The sequence below is a fragment of the Lampetra planeri genome, chromosome 20, assembly GCF_965212315.1.
Source record: "Lampetra planeri chromosome 20, kcLamPlan1.2.h2, whole genome shotgun sequence".
Lineage (NCBI taxonomy): Eukaryota > Metazoa > Chordata > Hyperoartia > Petromyzontiformes > Petromyzontidae > Lampetra > Lampetra planeri.
Window position 1 is genome coordinate 6,177,592 of NC_136126.1, and position 21,081 is coordinate 6,198,672.

The 21,081-nt window shown below is 45.1% G+C and overlaps 1 protein-coding gene across 1 annotated transcript in view; it reads right to left on the reverse strand.

The window, feature by feature from the left end:
* Nucleotides 1-10,788: 10,788 nt before the first annotated feature.
* LOC144724356 (gamma-aminobutyric acid type B receptor subunit 1-like) overlaps nucleotides 10,789-21,081 on the reverse strand; it is an 87,637-nt gene continuing 77,344 nt past the window's right edge. Inside the window, exons 20-22 of the mRNA XM_078603419.1 lie at nucleotides 15,229-15,357; nucleotides 13,272-13,412; nucleotides 10,789-11,708 (exon numbers count right to left, since the gene is read on the reverse strand). Coding sequence (XP_078459545.1) covers nucleotides 11,574-11,708; nucleotides 13,272-13,412; nucleotides 15,229-15,357 — 405 coding nt within the window. The 3' untranslated portion in view covers nucleotides 10,789-11,573. The remainder of the gene's footprint in view (nucleotides 11,709-13,271; nucleotides 13,413-15,228; nucleotides 15,358-21,081) is intronic.

The window sequence follows — 21,081 nt, forward strand, 5'->3', positions numbered from 1 at the left end:
GCAACAGATAACAGGATGTTTCCACCATTTTTATAACTCAACCTTTTTATGCGCAAAGACGAGTGTGATGCTGTACTCCTAGGTGTTGTTTATGAGAAGTTTCATTTCGCTTTAATGTTATTTTAGAAACATATTTTGACATCTGTGGGCACCGTTTTAATAGGTATGGTAGGAAAATGCCCTCCATTAGCACAGCTGTCAGAAGGATTGTGATTTCTATTCGTGTTATAAAAATTATTGTCTGCTAAAAAGTTGAACAACTGTTCATCACAAAAGCAGACGAAATGTGACAACACTTGGGGTTTTTCCCCTTTAGCTTTCAGCAAAAAAACCCCTTTGTTCCTTCCAAGAGGCATGCATGCTAATCATTTAGCGAGTCGTTTTTTGCGAAAAACAAACATTCAGCTCATTACTTCCCCTGGACTGCGGCTATGCTCGAAATTTCGCTAATTACGGTAAAACCTGGGGCAATAATTATCCACGGTCAGTGTGGGCACAACGTGGGTGTGTGTACCTTTCTCTTCCAAAAATCACTTCTGTTTTTTTGCATTGCAACAATTAATCTCATTTAACCATACCAACTCAGTACATCCTCACTAACATTGCCTTACAAAACAAATATAAAATAATAATATTGAAAGAAACACATTGCCACACTTTTGCCACGAAAATAAATAATTATGGGTGCCCATTTCTATTGCGCGTACAGAAGAATGAGAGGCTTCAATGAGTGAATGAGAGGAATTGATTAACTGAACGAGGGAGGAACGAGTCAGTGAATGAGAGATGTATGAGCAAATGAGGAAAGAATGCATTAATTAATGCGTAAATGAGAGATGAATGGGCGAATGAAAAGAATGAGACGATTGAGTGAGTGAACGAATGAGTGGAATGAGTTATTTAATTACAATAATGAGAATGAGTTCGATGAATACGTGAACGAATGAGTGACTGTATGAGAGATAAACGAGCACATGAGGGATGAATGAGCGAGTGGTGTCTGCTGAGGGTTAGATGTCAAGTGAGTGTCTGGTTGGTAACTGCCAGTGTGTGTCAGGTGAGGGGTAACTGGTGAGTGTCACCTGGTAAGTGCCATCTGGTGAGAGTGTCAGCTGGTGATGGCATCTGGTGAGAGTGTCAGTTGGTGAGTGACATCTGGTGAGAGTGTCAGGTGGTGAGTGGCATCTGGTGAGAGTGTCAGCTGGTGAGTGGCATCTGGTGAGAGTGTCAGCTGGTGAGTGGCATCTGGTGAGAGTGTCAGCTGGTGAGTGACATCTGGTGAGAGTGTCAGGTGGTGAGTGACATCTGGTGAGAGTGTCAGCTGGTGAGTGGCATCTGGTGAGAGTGTCACGTGGTGAGTGGCATCTGGTGAGAGTGTCAGCTGGTGAGTGGCATCTGGTGAGAGTGTCAGTTGGTGAGTGGCATCTGGTGAGAGTGTCACGTGGTAAGTGCCATCTGGTGAGAGTGTCACGTGGTGAGTGGCATCTGGTGAGAGTGTCAGCTGGTGATGGCATCTGGTGAGAGTGTCAGTTGGTGAGTGGCATCTGGTGAGAGTGTCAGGAGGTGAGTGACATCTGGTGAGAGTGTCAGGTGGTGAGTGGCATCTGGTGAGAGTGTCAGCTGGTGAGTGGCATCTGGTGAGAGTGTCAGGTGGTGAGTGGCATCTGGTGAGAGTGTCACGTGGTGAGTGGCATCTGGTGAGAGTGTCAGCTGGTGATGGCATCTGATGAGAGTGTCAGCTGGTGAGTGGCATCTGGTGAGAGTGTCACGTGGTGAGTGGTATCTGGTGAGAGTGTCACGTGGTGAGTGGCATCTGGTGAGAGTGTCACGTGGTGAGTGGCATCTGGTGAGAGTGTCACGTGGTGAATGACATCTGGTGAGAGTGTCAGCTGGTGAGTGGCATCTGGTGAGAGTGTCACGTGGTGAGTGGTATCTTGTGGGAGTGTCAGGTGGTGAGTGGCATCTGGTGAGAGTGTCACGTGGTGAGTGACATCTGGTGAGAGTGTCAGCTGGTGATGGCATCTGGTGAGAGTGTCACGTGGTGAGTGGCATCTGGTGAGAGTGTCACGTGGTGAGTGGCATCTGGTGAGAGTGTCAGTTGGTGAGTGACATCTGGTGAGAGTGTCAGGTGGTGAGTGGCATCTGGTGAGAGTGTCAGCTGGTGAGTGACATCTGGTGAGAGTGTCAGGTGGTGAGTGGCATCTGGTGAGAGTGTCAGGTGGTGAGTGGCATCTGGTGAGAGTGTCAGGTGGTGAGTGACATCTGGTGAGAGTGTCAGCTGGTGATGGCATCTGGTGAGAGTGTCAGCTGGTGAGTGGCATCTGGTGAGAGTGTCAGTTGGTGAGTGACATCTGGTGAGAGTGTCAGGTGGTGAGTGGCATCTGGTGAGAGTGTCAGGTGGTGAGTGACATCTGGTGAGAGTGTCAGGTGGTGAGTGACATCTGGTGAGAGTGTCAGCTGGTGAGTGACATCTGGTGAGAGTGTCAGTTGGTGAGTGGTATCTGGTGAGAGTGTCAGGTGGTGAGTGGCAGCTGGTGAGAGTGTCAGCTGGTGATGGCATCTGGTGAGAGTGTCAGGTGGTGAGTGGCATCTGGTGAGAGTGTCAGGTGGTGAGTGGCAGCTGGTGAGAGTGTCAGCTGGTGATGGCAGCTGGTGAGAGTGTCAGCTGGTGAGTGGCATCTGGTGAGAGTGTCAGGTGGTGAGTGGCATCTGGTGAGAGTGTCAGCTGGTGAGTGGCATCTGGTGAGAGTGTCAGTTGGTGAGTGACATCTGGTGAGAGTGTCAGGTGGTGAGTGGCATCTGGTGAGAGTGTCAGGTGGTGAGTGACATCTGGTGAGAGTGTCAGCTGGTGATGGCATCTGGTCAGAGTGTCAGTTGGTGAGTGACATCTGGTGAGAGTGTCAGGTGGTGAGTGACATATGGTGAGAGTGTTAGCTGGTGATGGCATCTGGTGAGAGTGTCAGTTGGTGAGTGACATCTGGTGAGAGTGTCAGGTGGTGAGTGGCATCTGGTGAGAGTGTCAGCTGGTGAGTGGCATCTGGTGAGAGTGTCAGGTGGTGAGTGGCATCTGGTGAGAGTGTCAGGTGGTGAGTGGCATCTGGTGAGAGTGTCAGGTGGTGAGTGACATCTGGTGAGAGTGTCAGGTGGTGAGTGACATCTGGTGAGAGTGTCAGCTGGTGAGTGACATCTGGTGAGAGTGTCAGTTGGTGAGTGGTATCTGGTGAGAGTGTCAGGTGGTGAGTGGCAGCTGGTGAGAGTGTCAGCTGGTGATGGCATCTGGTGAGAGTGTCAGGTGGTGAGTGGCATCTGGTGAGAGTGTCAGGTGGTGAGTGGCAGCTGGTGAGAGTGTCAGCTGGTGATGGCAGCTGGTGAGAGTGTCAGCTGGTGAGTGGCATCTGGTGAGAGTGTCAGGTGGTGAGTGGCATCTGGTGAGAGTGTCAGCTGGTGAGTGGCATCTGGTGAGAGTGTCAGTTGGTGAGTGACATCTGGTGAGAGTGTCAGGTGGTGAGTGGCATCTGGTGAGAGTGTCAGGTGGTGAGTGACATCTGGTGAGAGTGTCAGCTGGTGATGGCATCTGGTGAGAGTGTCAGTTGGTGAGTGACATCTGGTGAGAGTGTCAGGTGGTGAGTGACATATGGTGAGAGTGTTAGCTGGTGATGGCATCTGGTGAGAGTGTCAGTTGGTGAGTGACATCTGGTGAGAGTGTCAGGTGGTGAGTGGCATCTGGTGAGAGTGTCAGCTGGTGAGTGGCATCTGGTGAGAGTGTCAGGTGGTGAGTGGCATCTGGTGAGAGTGTCAGGTGGTGAGTGGCATCTGGTGAGAGTGTCAGCTGGTGAGTGGCATCTGGTGAGAGTGTCAGCTGGTGAGTGGCATCTGGTGAGAGTGTCAGGTGGTGAGTGGCATCTGGTGAGAGTGTCAGGTGGTGAGTGGCATCTGGTGAGAGTGTCAGCTGGTGAGTGGCATCTGGTGAGAGTGTCAGGTGGTGAGTGGCATCTGGTGAGAGTGTCAGTTGGTGAGTGACATCTGGTGAGAGTGTCAGGTGGTGAGTGGCATCTGGTGAGAGTGTCAGGTGGTGAGTGACATCTGGTGAGAGTGTCAGCTGGTGATGGCATCTGGTGAGAGTGTCAGTTGGTGAGTGACATCTGGTGAGAGTGTCAGGTGGTGAGTGGCATCTGGTCAGAGTGTCACGTGGTGAGTGGCATCTGGTGAGAGTGTCAGCTGGTGATGGCATCTGGTGGGAGTGTCACGTGGTGAGTGGTATCTGGTGAGAGTGTCAGTTGGTGAGTGACATCTGGTGAGAGTGTCAGGTGGTGAGTGGCATCTGGTGAGAGTGTCAGGTGGTGAGTGGCATCTGGTGAGAGTGTCAGCTGGTGAGTGACATCTGGTGAGAGTGTCAGGTGGTGAGTGGCATCTGGTGAGAGTGTCAGCTGGTGAGTGGCATCTGGTGAGAGTGTCAGCTGGTGAGTGGCATCTGGTGAGAGTGTCAGGTGGTGAGTGGCATCTGGTGAGAGTGTCAGGTGGTGAGTGGCATCTGGTGAGAGTGTCAGCTGGTGAGTGGCATCTGGTGAGAATGTCAGGTGGTGAGTGGCATCTGGTGAGAGTGTCAGTTGGTGAGTGACATCTGGTGAGAGTGTCAGGTGGTGAGTGGCATCTGGTGAGAGTGTCAGGTGGTGAGTGACATCTGGTGAGAGTGTCAGCTGGTGATGGCATCTGGTGAGAGTGTCAGTTGGTGAGTGACATCTGGTGAGAGTGTCAGGTGGTGAGTGGCATCTGGTCAGAGTGTCACGTGGTGAGTGGCATCTGGTGAGAGTGTCAGCTGGTGATGGCATCTGGTGGGAGTGTCACGTGGTGAGTGGTATCTGGTGAGAGTGTCAGTTGGTGAGTGACATCTGGTGAGAGTGTCAGGTGGTGAGTGGCATCTGGTGAGAGTGTCAGGTGGTGAGTGGCATCTGGTGAGAGTGTCAGCTGGTGAGTGACATCTGGTGAGAGTGTCAGGTGGTGAGTGGCATCTGGTGAGAGTGTCAGCTGGTGAGTGACATCTGGTGGGAGTGTCACGTGGTGAGTGGCATCTGGTGAGAGTGTCAGCTGGTGAGTGACATCTGGTGAGAGTGTCAGGTGGTGAGTGGCATCTGGTGAGAGTGTCAGTTGGTGAGTGACATCTGGTGAGAGTGTCAGGTGGTGAGTGGCATCTGGTGAGAGTGTCAGCTGGTGAGTGACATCTGGTGGGAGTGTCACGTGGTGAGTGGCATCTGGTGAGAGTGTCAGCTGGTGAGTGACATCTGGTGGGAGTGTCACGTGGTGAGTGGCATCTGGTGAGAGTGTCAGCTGGTGAGTGACATCTGGTGAGAGTGTCACGTGGTGAGTGACATCTGGCGAGAGTGTCAGGTGGTGAGTGGCATCTGGTGAGAGTGTCAGCTGGTGAGTGACATCTGGTGAGAGTGTCAGGTGGTGAGTGGCATCTGGTGAGAGTGTCAGCTGGTGAGTGACATCTGGTGGGAGTGTCACGTGGTGAGTGGCATCTGGTGAGAGTGTCAGCTGGTGAGTGACATCTGGTGAGAGTGTCAGGTGGTGAGTGGCATCTGGTGAGAGTGTCAGTTGGTGAGTGACATCTGGTGAGAGTGTCAGGTGGTGAGTGGCATCTGGTGAGAGTGTCAGCTGGTGAGTGACATCTGGTGGGAGTGTCACGTGGTGAGTGGCATCTGGTGAGAGTGTCAGCTGGTGAGTGACATCTGGTGAGAGTGTCACGTGGTGAGTGACATCTGGCGAGAGTGTCAGGTGGTGAGTGGCATCTGGTGATAGTGTCACGTGGTGAGTGACATCTGGTGGCAGTGTCACGTGGTGAGTGGAATCTGGTGGGAGTGTCAGCTGGTGAGTGGCATCTGGTGAGAGTGTCAGTTGGTGAGTGGCATCTGGTGAGAGTGTCACGTGGTGAGTGACATCTGGTGAGAGTATCAGCTGGTGAGTGGCATCTGGTGAGTGTCACGTGGTGAGTGGCATCTGGTTCGAGTGTCAGCTGGTGAGTGGCATCTGGTGAGAGTGTCAGTTGGTGAGTGGCATCTGGTGAGAGTGTCACGTGGTGAGTGACATCTGGTGAGAATGTCAGCAGGTGAGTGGCATCTGGTGAGAGTGTCACGTGGTGAGTGGTATCTGGTGGGAGTGTCAGGTGGTGAGTGGCATCTGGTGAGAGTGTCACGTGGTGAGTGACATCTGGTGAGAGTGTCAGCTGGTGAGTGACATCTGGTGAGAGTGTCAGGTGGTGAGTGGCATCTAGTGAGAGTGTCAGTTGGTGAGTGGCATCTGGTGAGAGTGTCAGCTGGTGATGGCATCTGGTGAGAGTGTCACGTGGTGAGTGGTATCTGGTGAGAGTATCAGCTGGTGATGGCATCTGGTGAGAGTGTCAGTTGGTGAGTGGCATCTGGTCAGAGTGTCAGTTGGTGAGTGGCATCTAGTGAGAGTGTCAGCTGGTGAGTGGCATCTGGTGAGAGTGTCACGTGGTGAGTGGCATCTGGTGAGAGTGTCAGCTGGTGAGTGGCATCTGGTAAGAGTGTCAGCTGGTCAGAAAACCAGTAAGGGGAGAAGAGGTGAAAGAACGGGACTGAACCGATAAGGAGATAACTCTCCGTCTGTCGGACGGTGCTGTACTCTAGAGCAGTGGTTCTCAAAGTCTGCTTCCCCAGACCACCAGATGGTCCGCGAAGGTCCTACATGTGGTCTGTGTGGCTGTGATCCGGGAACACTGACAATGTTTTACTAAACCTGTTGTTTCGGACTTCAATTAATATTTTACTCATGATATTTGATTAAAAACAAGTCAGGTAAATTCGTTTAACACGTGGGCTTTCGCGACCAATATCATCAATAATATAGTTTTTTTTGGGCTGCCGCCTGATGATGCCGGTTGTAATTACTGGCAAAACGTCGTACTCAGATGGTACATTTTGTGGCTTTGCTCTCCAACACACCGGTGTGCTGTACTAGTAATTCATTGCTTTGTTATATTTACGCCCCACACCTTACTAATTGGCTGTGTCGGGTGGTGGTTGGTTTAACGACACACAATATTTACCCTGATTAAACTACCCTAACCCTAAGATCTAAATGCACCGCACACCTCCCTAAAAAAAAAGCATAGCTGAATAAAAATGCAATTAATCATTTGTATTAAACCAGGGGTTTGGGGGGAGCTTTTGTGGACCTCGGAAATATTTCGTCCGTGGGCCAAAACAAGTTTGTGAAACACCGCTAGAGTCACCCGATCGTGCTTATCAATACAGGACAGTGATGACCTACGCGTGACTTTCAGGATTACTTTACAATCTTAATTTAGGAGCTTTCGTGACTGCAGGAATTATTCTTTGGTTCTTTTCGGTTAAGTCACGTCTAAAAATAAAATAATAAATTAAAATAACATATTACGACGTTTCGATTGCAACACAAGCAATCATCATCAGGTATAAAAGAAATAGCTTGTATGTCTGTCTATAGTTTTCTAGTTAGATTTTTGTTGCTATTTCTTTTATACCTGATGATGATTGCTTGTGTTGCAATCGAAACGTCGTAATATGTTATTTTAATTTATTATTTTATTTTTAGACGTGACTTAACTGAAAAGAACCAAAGAAGGATTACTTTACAGTACTCACTGTGAACCGCAGGGGTCGCTGTCGTTCCGGTGGAGACCTCGCGATCACGGATCAACAATAAATGGGGGCAACGAACGCAACACGACGACTTCGCCAAGTGAAACGTGGGCAGAGCTCCGAATTTTTTAAATTTATTTTTCTCGTCTCTGTTGGTAGGCGATTTGGAGAGGGCGTGGAAAATATTCGCCGATGAATTGTGTCCTGCATACAGACGACGATAGAACAACTGCTTGAAGACAGTAGTATATTCAGGGCAAAAAATAATAATATCAAAGCCACATTGAAGATAATGAACGCGCTTTTTCACGGTATAAATTCTGCTTGCGTCGCTGACGTCATTCCAATCGTGCATCTTGTATCCACGCTTATTTGCACCCTTTAAATGTTTGTGCAATCTGAAACGATGTCGTGAGTCCGCAGGTGGATGCGTGGAATGAAGGGGGGTTACGCAGGTTGACATTCTGACGGTCGAGAAAAGCAAATTGAACTTGGAGAGGGGACACGTTGACTGAAGGTCATCGATTAAGGCCGATGGCCAAATGAACAGATTAGAAGCTCCGCCGAGAGGACTTCGCCTCCCATGGAGATGGAGCGATGAAATTGGCTGGAGTTGCTGGCGCTCGGCGGATTTGGTACATCGCAGGAGTGAGATTGGATGTCAGCTTGGGAAGGCCCTCACCAAAGCGGTGTGCGTAATGGCCATGGCTGGTGATCACCTCCCTCATATCTTTCCCACCGTTACGTGTCGAATTGCTTTCTCCTAACAACTGCACGTCTTGAATCGTGCCTGCAATGGGCGGCCGCTTCGTCTCTGCCGCGTCTCGAAGATGGATCATTGATCCTCCTGCTGTCCACACTTCCAGCTCATACATCCAAATTCAAATCGTGTACTTTAAATGCCTTTTCTCCTTGATTACCTTTCACTCGGCGATTGCAGCAATGCCTGTCAGTGATGAGTGATTTTGCCATACGGGCCAAAAGCTGTGCCAGAATGTATGATGCATCGCATGTGTTTTTGATGTAATGATTTTAGTGATTTGGCACTTGTAATTTTGTACATTAATGATGCTTTCATCGTGATATGGTTAAGACAATGGACTTGCAACCTCGATATCATCGGTTCGATCTCCTGGACCAGCAATTGAATGAATGGGCAAGTTTCTTAAATAACCCCTACTTCTGTCCACTCAGCTGTATAAATGGGTATACCAAAATTCGATCGATCGAGTTTGGTGGGGTAAAGTGTAGGTAGTCGAACCTCTTGTGAAATGTGTGGCAGGTTTACATATAAAATTGGGCCAACATTTCTTCGAGGGAAGCTTTTCAATAGCTCCATGTGGAGGGCCTTAAACTATAAACGAAACTATTTTTTAAAATATTTTACTAGTTAAGGCCCACTGAGCTAGTTATTTTTCAGAAGCGACCTGGCCACAACTGGTAGCTCAACGAAGTGGTGTATCGTGTGTACATTTATAGAAGCCAAATACTCTAAAAGCATGTTTCTAAATGTGGAGGGATAAACCGGAGGAGCTAGAGAACAGGTCCCTGCGGGGTGGGCTGGTAGGAACGAACAAATACGATACGAAGGGAGAGTTTGAGGCCTAGTTCTAGGCTTTAGGCCTAGCTGTAGGCTTTAGGCCGCTGTGAGTTAATTTTTAATTTAAATGTTTTAATTAAAAACTATCTCAGGGAATTAAAAAACTATCTCAGGGAATTATAAGAGAATGTTACACTTGGTTAGCCAGGAAAGCCTTACTGAGTCTAAAGGTTTTTGTAGGGTCCTACCAAGTGTTTGCAGTAGGGGGCGATGTTGCTACACCTAATCGGACATCGGACGGACGGACGATATAATCTATTGTAGGCTGGTTCACTTCGTTTCTACCAGTAAAAATCCACGTGATCACAGGAAGAGAAAGAGTTCTGCAATCTCCAAATATACAGGTGTCGGGGTCAAAATCGAAACCCACGACCTCCTGCATACCAGGCCAGGCAGATGACATCTGGCCATCGCGGGCTTCTGACAGCAGTGGCGTGAGCAAGCAATTGCAGGGCTGCACCTTAACCATTAGATTGCAAATATTTCAACATTTGATTTTCAAAAAAAAACTGGTTTTTATTTTGAAGGTGTTTAAGACCAAGAACACTTTTAGGTTCATGAGCGTGCTGTCCGAGTCTTGTAAACATGTATTTCACAGAGATAAATTGTACATACAGTATAGTATATTGTTTTATTGTAACATAATAATATATGGTACAGTATTCCTCGACTGGACTTGGCACTTCTTAGACAATGCTATTTTAAAACTGAAAGTTAACACTGCTTTCATCTCTTCACAATTATCAATAAAAACCGTTTTTACAAAGTTGTATTTCGAGATGCAATAACATTTGAAGTACAACTTATTATTGATGACAAGTAAGCAGCCTTACTAAATGTTAGAAAGAATCGTGCAAATTCTCGTGAACATTTTGTAAATGTTTTACATACCGCAGTACTGATTAGTAATTATACTGGTATCGTGAAAATCCACCGAATGTGCCAAAACGACGTGAGAAGAAAACCAACACACTTAAACTCCACATTATTACATGAAGATATGGGTTTCCCTATCTCCACAGCTCCATTCGCAAGCTTGTTGGCAATGGACTGCTTATCTCACCCAGAATTGAGTTTAAAAAAAAGTTCCTCTGCTTCACAACTAAACGGCCGAACCGAGACAAACTAAATGATTTCGCCACTCACTCCCCCGGGTCGTTTGCTTACATTCAGAAACCGCAATGTAGCCGGCAATATCACGATGGTTGTTTAGTTCCTCTCAGAATTACCAACAGGCCAACGTGTTTATCGTGCAGTGATGAAAACCTCTCCCTTTAAAACGATGTGGAAAAAAAACGACAGTGTAAAAGAACCGTAACTCACTTTTTAGTAGTAACCTTTACATGCAGTACGACGTTTCGATTGCAACACAAGCAATCATCATCAGGTATAATGAAATAGCGACATAAAATGTAACCAGAAAACTATAAACAGACATATTAGCAGACAGATATCACCAAGATACATAGAGAGAGCAACACAGGTAACAGAGAGAGGTGTTGCTCTCTCTATGTATCTTGGTGATATCTGTCTGCTAATATGTCTGTTTATAGTTTTCTGGTTAGATTTTATGTCGCTATTTAATTATACCTGATGATGATTGCTTGTGTTGCAATGGAAACGTCGTATTCTATTATTTAATTTAATTTATTATTTTATCTTTAGACGTGACTTAACCGAAAGAACCAAATAATAATTCCTGCAGTCACGAAAGTTCTAAAATTAAGATTTACATGCAGTGTTATAGAAACCTGAATACATGTTTTAAAAAAAAACTATATTTCAGAGGGCAAAACAACAAGAGGGCCTTGTAATTTACATAATTACATGGTTCCTTAAAATTGAGCCAGATTGAGGTAACCAACGTAAATACACATACAGATTAAATTATACAATAGTAAAATGCAAAGGCTCTTTTGGTGCAATTTCTGAAATGTGCCGGTAAACGTCAGGTGTTAAAGTGAGCAGATAATAATCAATTACATCTGAAGCAAATGTATGAAACACAGTTTTGTAAAAACAGATTTCTTCCAGAGCTGAGCTCAAATAAATTAATCCAGTGTTCAGATAATCAATAATACAATCACAGCAGTAAGTGTGCTTTCAATAACAGGTAGAGTATCCGACAATGATCAGAATAAAAAGGAGTTCGGTGTAAGCCGCAAACCAATTATGACACTGTAGCATAGCGACTGCACACAACCGCGGGTTTACCACTGGGGGGAGGGCATCAGGGGGTTGTAAAAACTGACCAACACCGACAACGGCCGAACAAAGTGACAGACGGGGGCTGGTTTGTTGTCCCACGAGCCATATTCCTCCCTCGCTTTTCCTCAGTGCAGTATTCCATTCGAGGAGCTGCTGTCAAGGTGTGCGCCGCCGCTGCGGATCGCAGACGCTCGCTTGCGCTCCCTCAGCTGCTTCTGCTCGATGATCTGCCTGCGCAGCTCGCGAACCCGCTCTTCCTTCTGCAGTAGTGGCAGGGAGGAAGGGAAAATAATGGGTGGGGGGGGGGGGCGCGTCAGTCAAAGTTTCACGAGCGCTTACCGTTGGCATTTTTTTTTTGCCGACTAGATCCATTAATGCACATATGCTGGCCCAGTATTTTGAGTGTCCGCTAATGAACTAAGCCAAAGTGCTTTGCTCACTTGAACGAAGAAAAAAAAATGCACGCCTTGGCCGATGGAAAATTAACATTAGTTCGCAGAAGCATCACCATTGCCCTTGTTTGTATGTGTGTTGAACTTCTTTTGCACCGTACGAAACCAACCGCGCTAATCGGAGGTGCAAGGTAAGGACAACAAACTAAACACAAAAAGCAGTTTTAAAGACATGGCGAGGAACGAGTAAACCAAGGTGATCCGGTAAAGATAAAGGTCAAATAATCTCGTACGTTACGGATAGGTGGCTCAGCGGTAGAGCTCGCAATCATAAGGTTGCAAGTTCAACTTCTGGTTGGGGGTTGCTTCAGCCCATCATTCCTCGAGGGTTGATAAAAATGAGTAGAAGTTTGTGGGGAAGTGAGCAGTGTTTGTTCCTGGTATAGACTCGTCCCTGCATTAGGAACGTTTAATGTTCGCCACTGGCTCAGAGCTGGACATGGGAGATGAGCACCACCTTAATGCTCACTTGAGCAGGACATCACTTTGAGGGCCACATACAATGACATCTACAAAAAAAGAGCTTGTTTTGTACATTTAATGGTCCGTCGAAATGTATTTCATTCGAATACATTATGACAGTAGCATATTATTAGTACACCAGTCAAGCTTGGACATTGCTTAAGACTGGTGGTGGACAGCAGATGGGAACACTTGCTATCATGGTTACAAAATAGATTTTTTTTTAAACTTTTTGCAAAACAAAAACCTCTCTCTGAGCTAAGAGCAGGTTCCTATTCCTTTAACGCAACTGCTCATGCCAGTACGAAATTGAAGTGCCATAAAGTGCCATTAATGTTTTTTTGTCAAGAGGCTAGCATGGTGTTAGTTTGTTAAAAAAATGTTTTGTCTCTTTGCCTACGTTCATCCTGATCGCGCCATCGGCATCACGCCATGAGATGCAAGTAGCCATTGTCACCTCTCAGAGAGCAGTGTGACCCCTCGTGTTAGAGAACGGCCAGTCGAAGCGGATATCACAAAACTACGCGTGAGATCTCTTCAAGTGACCTCTGGTGCACATCATAGGGGTGAGCACTTCCCTACCTGCCTTCCCGCCGAGACTGTCTGTTGTACAGTAGTTAAACCAACATCTTTATTTCTCAGAGCTGGAATTGAGTGAAATAAGTGCACAATCAAATTTAATGTGATGGTTTTTGTCGTTCGGTTATTGATGATCGGGGCTGAGACCATCAACTTACTTCACTTGAGAACTTAGTTTATTCACAGGCACCTCCTTGAATTAGAACGCAGGGTCTCAAGCAGTCTCAACTCAGCATTCTAATCTGTGAGCCACCCGGCCACCTGCTCTGCATGGTCGGCTAATAAGACAATGATCTGAGTTGTCCGATCCCACTGGTTGTCGCTCGGTACCTCTGTTATGAGCTTCTGCAGTTCCTTATTCTCTTCCTCCAGCTGCTGTGCCTTCACGTCGACTGCAGGAGTGGTGGATGGAACGTTGGACGGCTCCGAGGTCTCTGCCGGGTGCTCGTTCCGCAGCAAAATCCTCCGCATCTGCACGAAAACCGTGAGAAAATGCACTGTCAACAACTTACGGACCGGCTGAAAACCTTCACTTTATCACAGCAGAAAGCAATAATAATAATAGTGTTGATATATCCTGTGATCCAAGGACCAGCGTGGATGATAGACTTAGAATTCAGGAAAAAAAATCACACTGATGCAGAGGGAGAATTAGCCGCTCAAAATCATTAATCCGTGAAAAAATCATGGATTACAGGGACAGTGCGGCACTCGACCAGCGGATAAATGAAAACGGCAATAAATTCGTGGATTACAAATTTGTTCTAGGAACCAAATGATGCAAATCTGCCATGTGGGTCTGTGTTAAAAAATGTTTTTACTTGATATCTAAGTATAAAAAAAGTATTTTCTTCTAAACAAATCATGGCAGCACAGCTAGCCTGTGCCAATGTAAAAAGAAATTGCTATATACTGTACTGTATATATAAAAATAAATTAACTCATCATTTTTCCTGCAGCTCCAGGTCTGCAGCTCCATGTTAGCCCTGCCTACCTCTATGGAACGAGGTTTTCGGTCCACATAGCGTCGTCAATCCGCTACTGTGTGGCACGAATTACGGGGAGCAGTGGTGTACCGCCAATAATCCGTGAATTGCAGGGATTTGCAAATTATTGCATCACGGGTTATTGGGAGTTCTGCTGTATTTTTAAGGGTCTTAGTGCACTGGGAAAAGTATGCGATTTTCCAGATAAATATCTGCACTAATAAACACATTAATAGCCAGTTGTCTAAGCAGAAAATTCAGCAAAATGCGAGTAAAATACAATGGAAACTGTTTAAAATACAAAAACATGGACAATTCAACAAGCTTGTTTTTTCCCCCCTTCGGTGCTGTATCGCATGAAGCTTCACGTTTTGACAGCAAGTTTCGAATGGTGTAAACTGAAAACTCTTGACTTCACATATTTTTCGACTGCGTTTAGCTTTCTGTGCCAATTGACACTGCAGTGCTTTCCCATGAAAAGTGGGTCAGGGTTCACCTTCCACGCAAGTGGTGAGTCTCTCCGTGGGACAACCTCTGTGACATTTGCCCACAAAGGGGTACTCATTTTATCGGTCCTGGAAAGATGACCAGCTGAGCCCACACCAGACCAGGATTTCAACTGTCACCCTTCTGATCACGAACCATGCATTTGAGCACGCTGCCATCTGGATATCGTACATAGCCCCAAAATATAATTATTGCTGATGGTAATAACTGGAGAATAGGTCTCTCACTATGGTGGTCAGCATTTTTTTTGTAAGCTCAGAAATATTTCTAGTTGTAAACATTTATTGCAACTTCAGCCACTTCTCTGCACGTTGACATGGATCTGCACGGTGGAGATGGATGGGCAAGTCTTAACATTGAAAGCTGAACAGAACATCCAGTTTCCTGTGTCAGCTGGTCTTACGCATTACCCCTGCAAGATGGATAGCAAATTAGCAAACAATACATGCATCGGTTTATTGGTCGATATGTATTGGTAAAATGTGCAATGCAAGAGGTTTTGCAAATGCCGGTGAATGTGCAATATCATACCAACGCATCTCCACGTGTAACACAAGCCCCAATTGATGGACATGAAGTGCCTCATTAAAATTGCCTCGTCTGCTCTATAAACAGCCACATGGCTGCATAATCAAGATTCCTTGCTTGTGGTGAACCTGCTTATATTTCATATTTCACAGTCATTTGTTGTGAAGATGCCGTGCGCGAGACGCACACGAGCGCACGTCTCTGGATTTGAGCAGCAGCGCTGAGAGGGAGCGGAGGTGAGAATCCCGCAGAGAACAGAGGCTTGCCTTGGGCAGGAAGAGGACAGCCAGGGTTATGAAGGATGAGAAGATGATGGCCAGGGAGGTGAACACAAAGGAGGCATCCTGCTGGCTCGTGAGGATCATCGTCACTGGAGCAGTGATCATGCAGAGAATCTGCAATCAACACAAGACCGTGCACACATATCTGCCGGCAATGCTGATTTGTGGGGGGGAGGGGGGTGCATTATTATATCTACTGCAACTTAAGTTATAACCCTTTGTCAATCCACTGCTGGATGAAGGCCTCCCCATGCTGTGTGAATTATGGTGATTATATGCTCATAGTTCAATACAACGGTCAGAGCCGGTTTTCATATCGCTCACCACAGATGTTGGCTGTAATTAAATCCTTTATATTAAGTTCGCTTGCTTGCTTGCTTGCGTGCTTGCTTACGACCGTGCAAATCTTTCGGTCGTTTTTTAACCCACTTCCCGTGATCCAATCGAGCTGACATTTTCCACACAGACTCGTTGTGCGATACAATTAATGTTCGTGAAAAAATATTCCCAAAATTTTACACTTTTTAGGCAAAAAAAATTTATTTTACATATATTCAAATAGAACTCATTCATGGCTTTGGCTGAACGTCACAGTGTAAGAGCCCAGAGCGTAACCCCTCCACGGGCCGTGGCGGAGTAGCGCAGTTGGTAGCGCCCTCGCTTCCCATGCCAAAGGTCGCGGGATCGATCCCCGCGTCCTCCACAGGCGAATATATTTTTAAATTCTTAATATTAAGTTCGCTTGCTTGCTTAGGACCGTGCAAATATTTCGCTCGTTTTTTATACCACTTCCCGTGATCCAATCAAGCTGACATTTTCCACACAGACTCGTTGTGTGTGACAATTAATTTTCGTGAAAAAAAAATTCCAATATTTTACACTGTTTAGGGAAAACAAATTAAATATGTAATTACCAATTGCTTAATGGTGGCAGACAATCATCTGACCCATAGGTGGCAGCCATCTCAAGCCAGAGGACGAGAGGACTCTAGCCGCCACGCATATAAAGGATTTATAGTGAAAAACTTTGTTTTTACGGGTTTACTTGTTGGGAATTGAATTCAGGTTGTCAGGCTCAAAGCGTAGCGCACAAATCACAACGCCACCACCGCCCCAAAAACAGTGCATTACTTTCTTAAAAACTGAAGTCACTTTTATATTTCATTCAATTGAAGTTTTGTTAATTCCAGGCTGTTTCAATGTTTACATTGTTTACTAGATTTAACACCTGTGTTATATATATTTATTTTACCCTATATATTTTTACATATAGAAAACAAAGATCTCCCACATATACATTTTTCGGTAAAGTCACGTAGGGAAAAAATAAAAAATAACAGAAATAATAATAGAAATAAAATAATAAATCACGACGTTTCGGAGGCAACACAAGTCTCCGTCATCAGGTGGGACCGTCACAGATAGATTTACTGTCTCAGGTGAATCTAGCTGTGACGGTCCCACCTGATGACGGAGACTTGTGTTGCCTCCGAAACGTCGTGATTTATTATTTTATTTCTATTATTATTTCTATTATTTTATTATTATTTATGTTTTACCTACGTGACTTTACCGAAAGACCTAAGAGTATGAATCCTTGCTGTCACGAAAGCTTCAAATCTAGAATCTCCCACATAGAGTTCAACAGACTGTTGGGGCAAGTGCTGTTAGCAAGCACCTACGGTATACCACAAGGGAGCGGGTGGCCAACAACACGCCTGGCCGCCTTTGTCTCTCCAGTGCTGGTGTTTACACACCACACCAAATAGTAGTTTAAGGCCGAATCGACCTAAGGGAGGCGCAGGACTGATTCAGACATTCATCACCGATGGTGGAATCGCACACGGGTCACTAGGTTCGTAGCACAATGTGCTAACCACTTTACTACTGCTTCCCACACACTCACAGACGCACACACTCAGGCACACACTGCTGTAAATATTTTATCATGCGACATTCATGAGTGGATGTCTATGAAAAGCATTTTGCGAGCGCTGGCTTCATGAAGTCACAATAAGGGTTAAGATATACTGCAGTGATGAAATGCCACAATATGCTGCACTTTCTCGCAACATGTCCATCCACTATTTATTACAACCATCGAGCCCATCAGTCACTACCACTGACGTCCATATTTCGATGATGTATAACGCGAACACGCAAGTCGGCTGTGCACCATAAGTTCGCATCCAGGGTAACACGATACAGGCAAAAAAGGTCCCATTTTGTAGCTGCTCAACCCGAGCTGTAAATGCTCTCATAGTGCGTTGTCTTTGTAAGGGTCGCCTTTTGGCGTTCTCTGGTCTGACACTGGTGAGACCAGGCCTGAAAGAAGGCCGTCTCTGGTGTAAGGCAATCCGTTTCAAAGACAATGCCAGTGTATTGTTGTCAGAGCACGTTTGTTTGCATGTTCACCACAAGTACGTGTGGTTAATGCGAACTTGATTCCTTGCAAAAGGTTTCTATTTGGTGTTGGAACGTCTTAACACCTCCAGAAAGCGTAACAATACGTGATTATCTTCTTGGTTCTTTCGGTAAAGTCACGTAGAATGGAAATAATAAAATAATAAAAATAAAACATAATAAAATAATTCTCACGACGTTGCGGCCACAACGCAAGCAGCCGTCCTCAGGTGAAGAACAGGTCTGTCGAGAAGACATTCAGACTCTGTCTTCTCGACAGACCTGTTATTCACCTGAGGACGGCTGCTTGCGTTGTGGCCGCAACGTCGTGAGAATTATTTTATTATGTTTTATTTTTATTATTTTATTATTTCCATTCTACGTGACTTTACCGAAAGAACCAAGAAGATGAATCCCTGCAGTCACGAAAGCTTTAAATCGAAATTTAATACGTGATTATTTTTAAATCCTTTATATTAAGTTCGCTAGCTTGCTTGCTTGCATGCTTGCGTGCTTGCTTGCTTGCGACCGTGCAAATCTTTCGGTCGTTTTTTAACCCACTTCCCGTGATCCAATCGAGCTGACATTTTGCACACAGACTCGTTGTGCGAGACAATTAATGTTCGTAGAAATTTTTTTCCAAAATTTTACACTGTTTAGGGAAAACAAATTAAATATTTAATTACCAATTGCTTAATACTGGCAGACAATCATCTGACCCATAGGTGGCAGCCATCTCAAGCCAGAGGACAAGAGGACTCTAGCCGCCACGCATATAAAGGATTTATAGTGAAAAACTTTGTTTTTACGGGTTATACTTATTTCACACGAAGACAATGCAACTTAACTCCCCCCCCCGCCCCCTTGTTTGGAGTAGTGGCACAGCGGTTAGCGTTAACCCGGCAACCCGAATTTGAATCGTGGCCACGGCTTTTATCAGTGGCGAGCGATGTCTGAACCACTGCTGGGCCCCTCCGCTGACCTGCACGGACCACCGTGGTGAAGTATGGCCAAAACACCTCAATGACCGACACAGCATGGGGAGGTAGTAGGTTTTTACCCTTTAAACTGGTACAAAACTGACACCTTTATACAAGGCATCATGTTTGCAATAACCACAACACAAGCAGTCAAATGCAAATGTATAAAGGTGTCAGTTTTGTACCAGTTTAAAGGGTAAACACCTACTACTATATTTTGCCACTGGTAAAGGAGGTCTCAGTGTAAATGCTTACCCCGAGCTCTCAATACTCTGATAGTGCGCTGTTTTTGAGTTGTACGCCTTATGGCGTCATGTGGTCCAACACCAATGGAGATTAGGCTCTAAGGAAAGCTGTCTCGGGTGTGGACCATGATGCCTTGTATAAAGGTTCATAATCAACGATTTTTGGGTTTAGATCGCGTTATTTATAAATGTGTCGTAACCCTCCACCACCCGACACGGCCAATCAGTAAAAAAAAAAGTGTCACGTTGACAAAAGACAAATAGTTCACTGCTTTAGCCCACCGGTGTGTTGAAGCGTGAAACCACAACATTTACAATTTGAGTACGACGTTTCGCTGGTAATTGCATCCAGCATCATCGGGCAATTCGCCAGAATGGTGAGGCTCTGCTGTGTCTCCCGTTCTTATATAGAGCAGCAGCAGGGTGACGTCATCATTAACTCATTAACTCATCAGGTGCAAAGATTTGAGGGGGGGTTATTGTAATTATATACTTGATTAGTAATAAGGCTATTGTTACGATGCGAGTTGTAGATTAGTAATCATTTGGAATGTGTTCTATTGTGATTATGCTACATTAATAATCAGTTAGTGCTTGTTTCCCTTATAAGGAATTCTAATGCATCTTATTTAATAATACGCTTCCAGGCCGCACTAAGCCTGTAGCTGTCTGAGCAATTAAAGTTATTTCTGTTTCTCTCAATCTCAATGGATTCTCTAATTAGTCTTTGCCAGTAGTAACTAGTTTTACACAACACTTCAACGTTGTCAAAATCAATTGAGTGTCCCTGTTGGCAAGCATGTTCTGCCACTGCCGACAGTTGTGTTTGCGATAGTTTAATATTTCTCTGGTGTTCTTTTAGTCTTACACTAACGTTACGCCCTGTCTGTCCAATATAGCATCTGCCACATACACAATTAATCCGATATACACCTTCTGTTGATAATTTAGGTAATTCGTCTTTAGGGCACGTTACTAGTTGTTGAATTTTGTGTACTGTACCAAATCTTACTGTAATGTTTTGCTTTTGCAAAACACGGGCTAATTTGTCAGTTACTCCTGAGATGAATGGTATTTTAATTGTTTTAATAATCTGATCGCTTTCAGCAGTGTTGCTTTGCGATCGTGATTTGGCATTTAGTGCTCTGTTAATTTGAGCATTATTGTAGCCATTCTGTCTTAGTGCTTCTTTAACATGTTTAATCTCTGTCACTAGACTTTCATCATCTGACACTGTTTTAGCCCGATGTATGAGCGTCTTGATTAGAGAGGATTTCTGAGCTGGGTGATGATGCGATTTCGCATTCAGATAGGCATCAGTGTGCGTTTGCTTTCTGTAAACGCTGTGTGTTATTTTACCATTTAGGCCATGCCCAAGTAAAATATCCAGGAACGGGAGTGTGTTAGCCTACGTGTTAAACTGACTAACCTCTATGGGGAGGATACTTTTCTTAAAACCAGAAAATTGGAGAAGCTCCGCATTAAGCGGATGAAATTGATATCTTCATTGGCGTTCCTCAAAAGGTGCAGAGATTCGAAGGTAATACCAAACGCAGTTAAAATAACACATCACATAAAGTCTTCTAAAGCTAACAAAATACTACACAAAGCTAGCGAATTATTATTAATAGAGAGAATACAACACAACAGGAGTGAATTATCCAGCATTTCTGAATCGCTAAAGCATTTACATTTAAATATAAGCAATAGTGTGTCCATGCATGATTGGAATATAATCGATACTATAACACAACAATCGGCTGATAATGTGTTTAATCTAACAAATGCTAACCAAATTAACACATTTTCTAGACTTTACAATAAACAAATCCCTATTAAAAACGAACAATTTAAAAACAAAACCGTAATGAACTTGACTAACACTAATTTAACCACTGACATGATTTCTGTCCTTTCTAAAGGCCTTAACTTTGCCGTTACCCCACGCACAATTCCAGTGGATGAGATAATCGCTGAGGTAGAATCAGCAGTAAGACTCCTTCCACATAATGAGGCAGAGATGACTAGACACGAGGTTGCCAAAATAATTGAGAATAGTAAAATACCGAAAGTAAATATTAGCTCCAACGAGGCAAAAGCCTTAAGAGAGCTTCGTCTAAATAAAGATATTCAAATCCTAGCAGCTGATAAGGGCCGCACTACTGTAGTGATGTCACGAGCCGATTATGATAATAAAATTAAAGATTTAT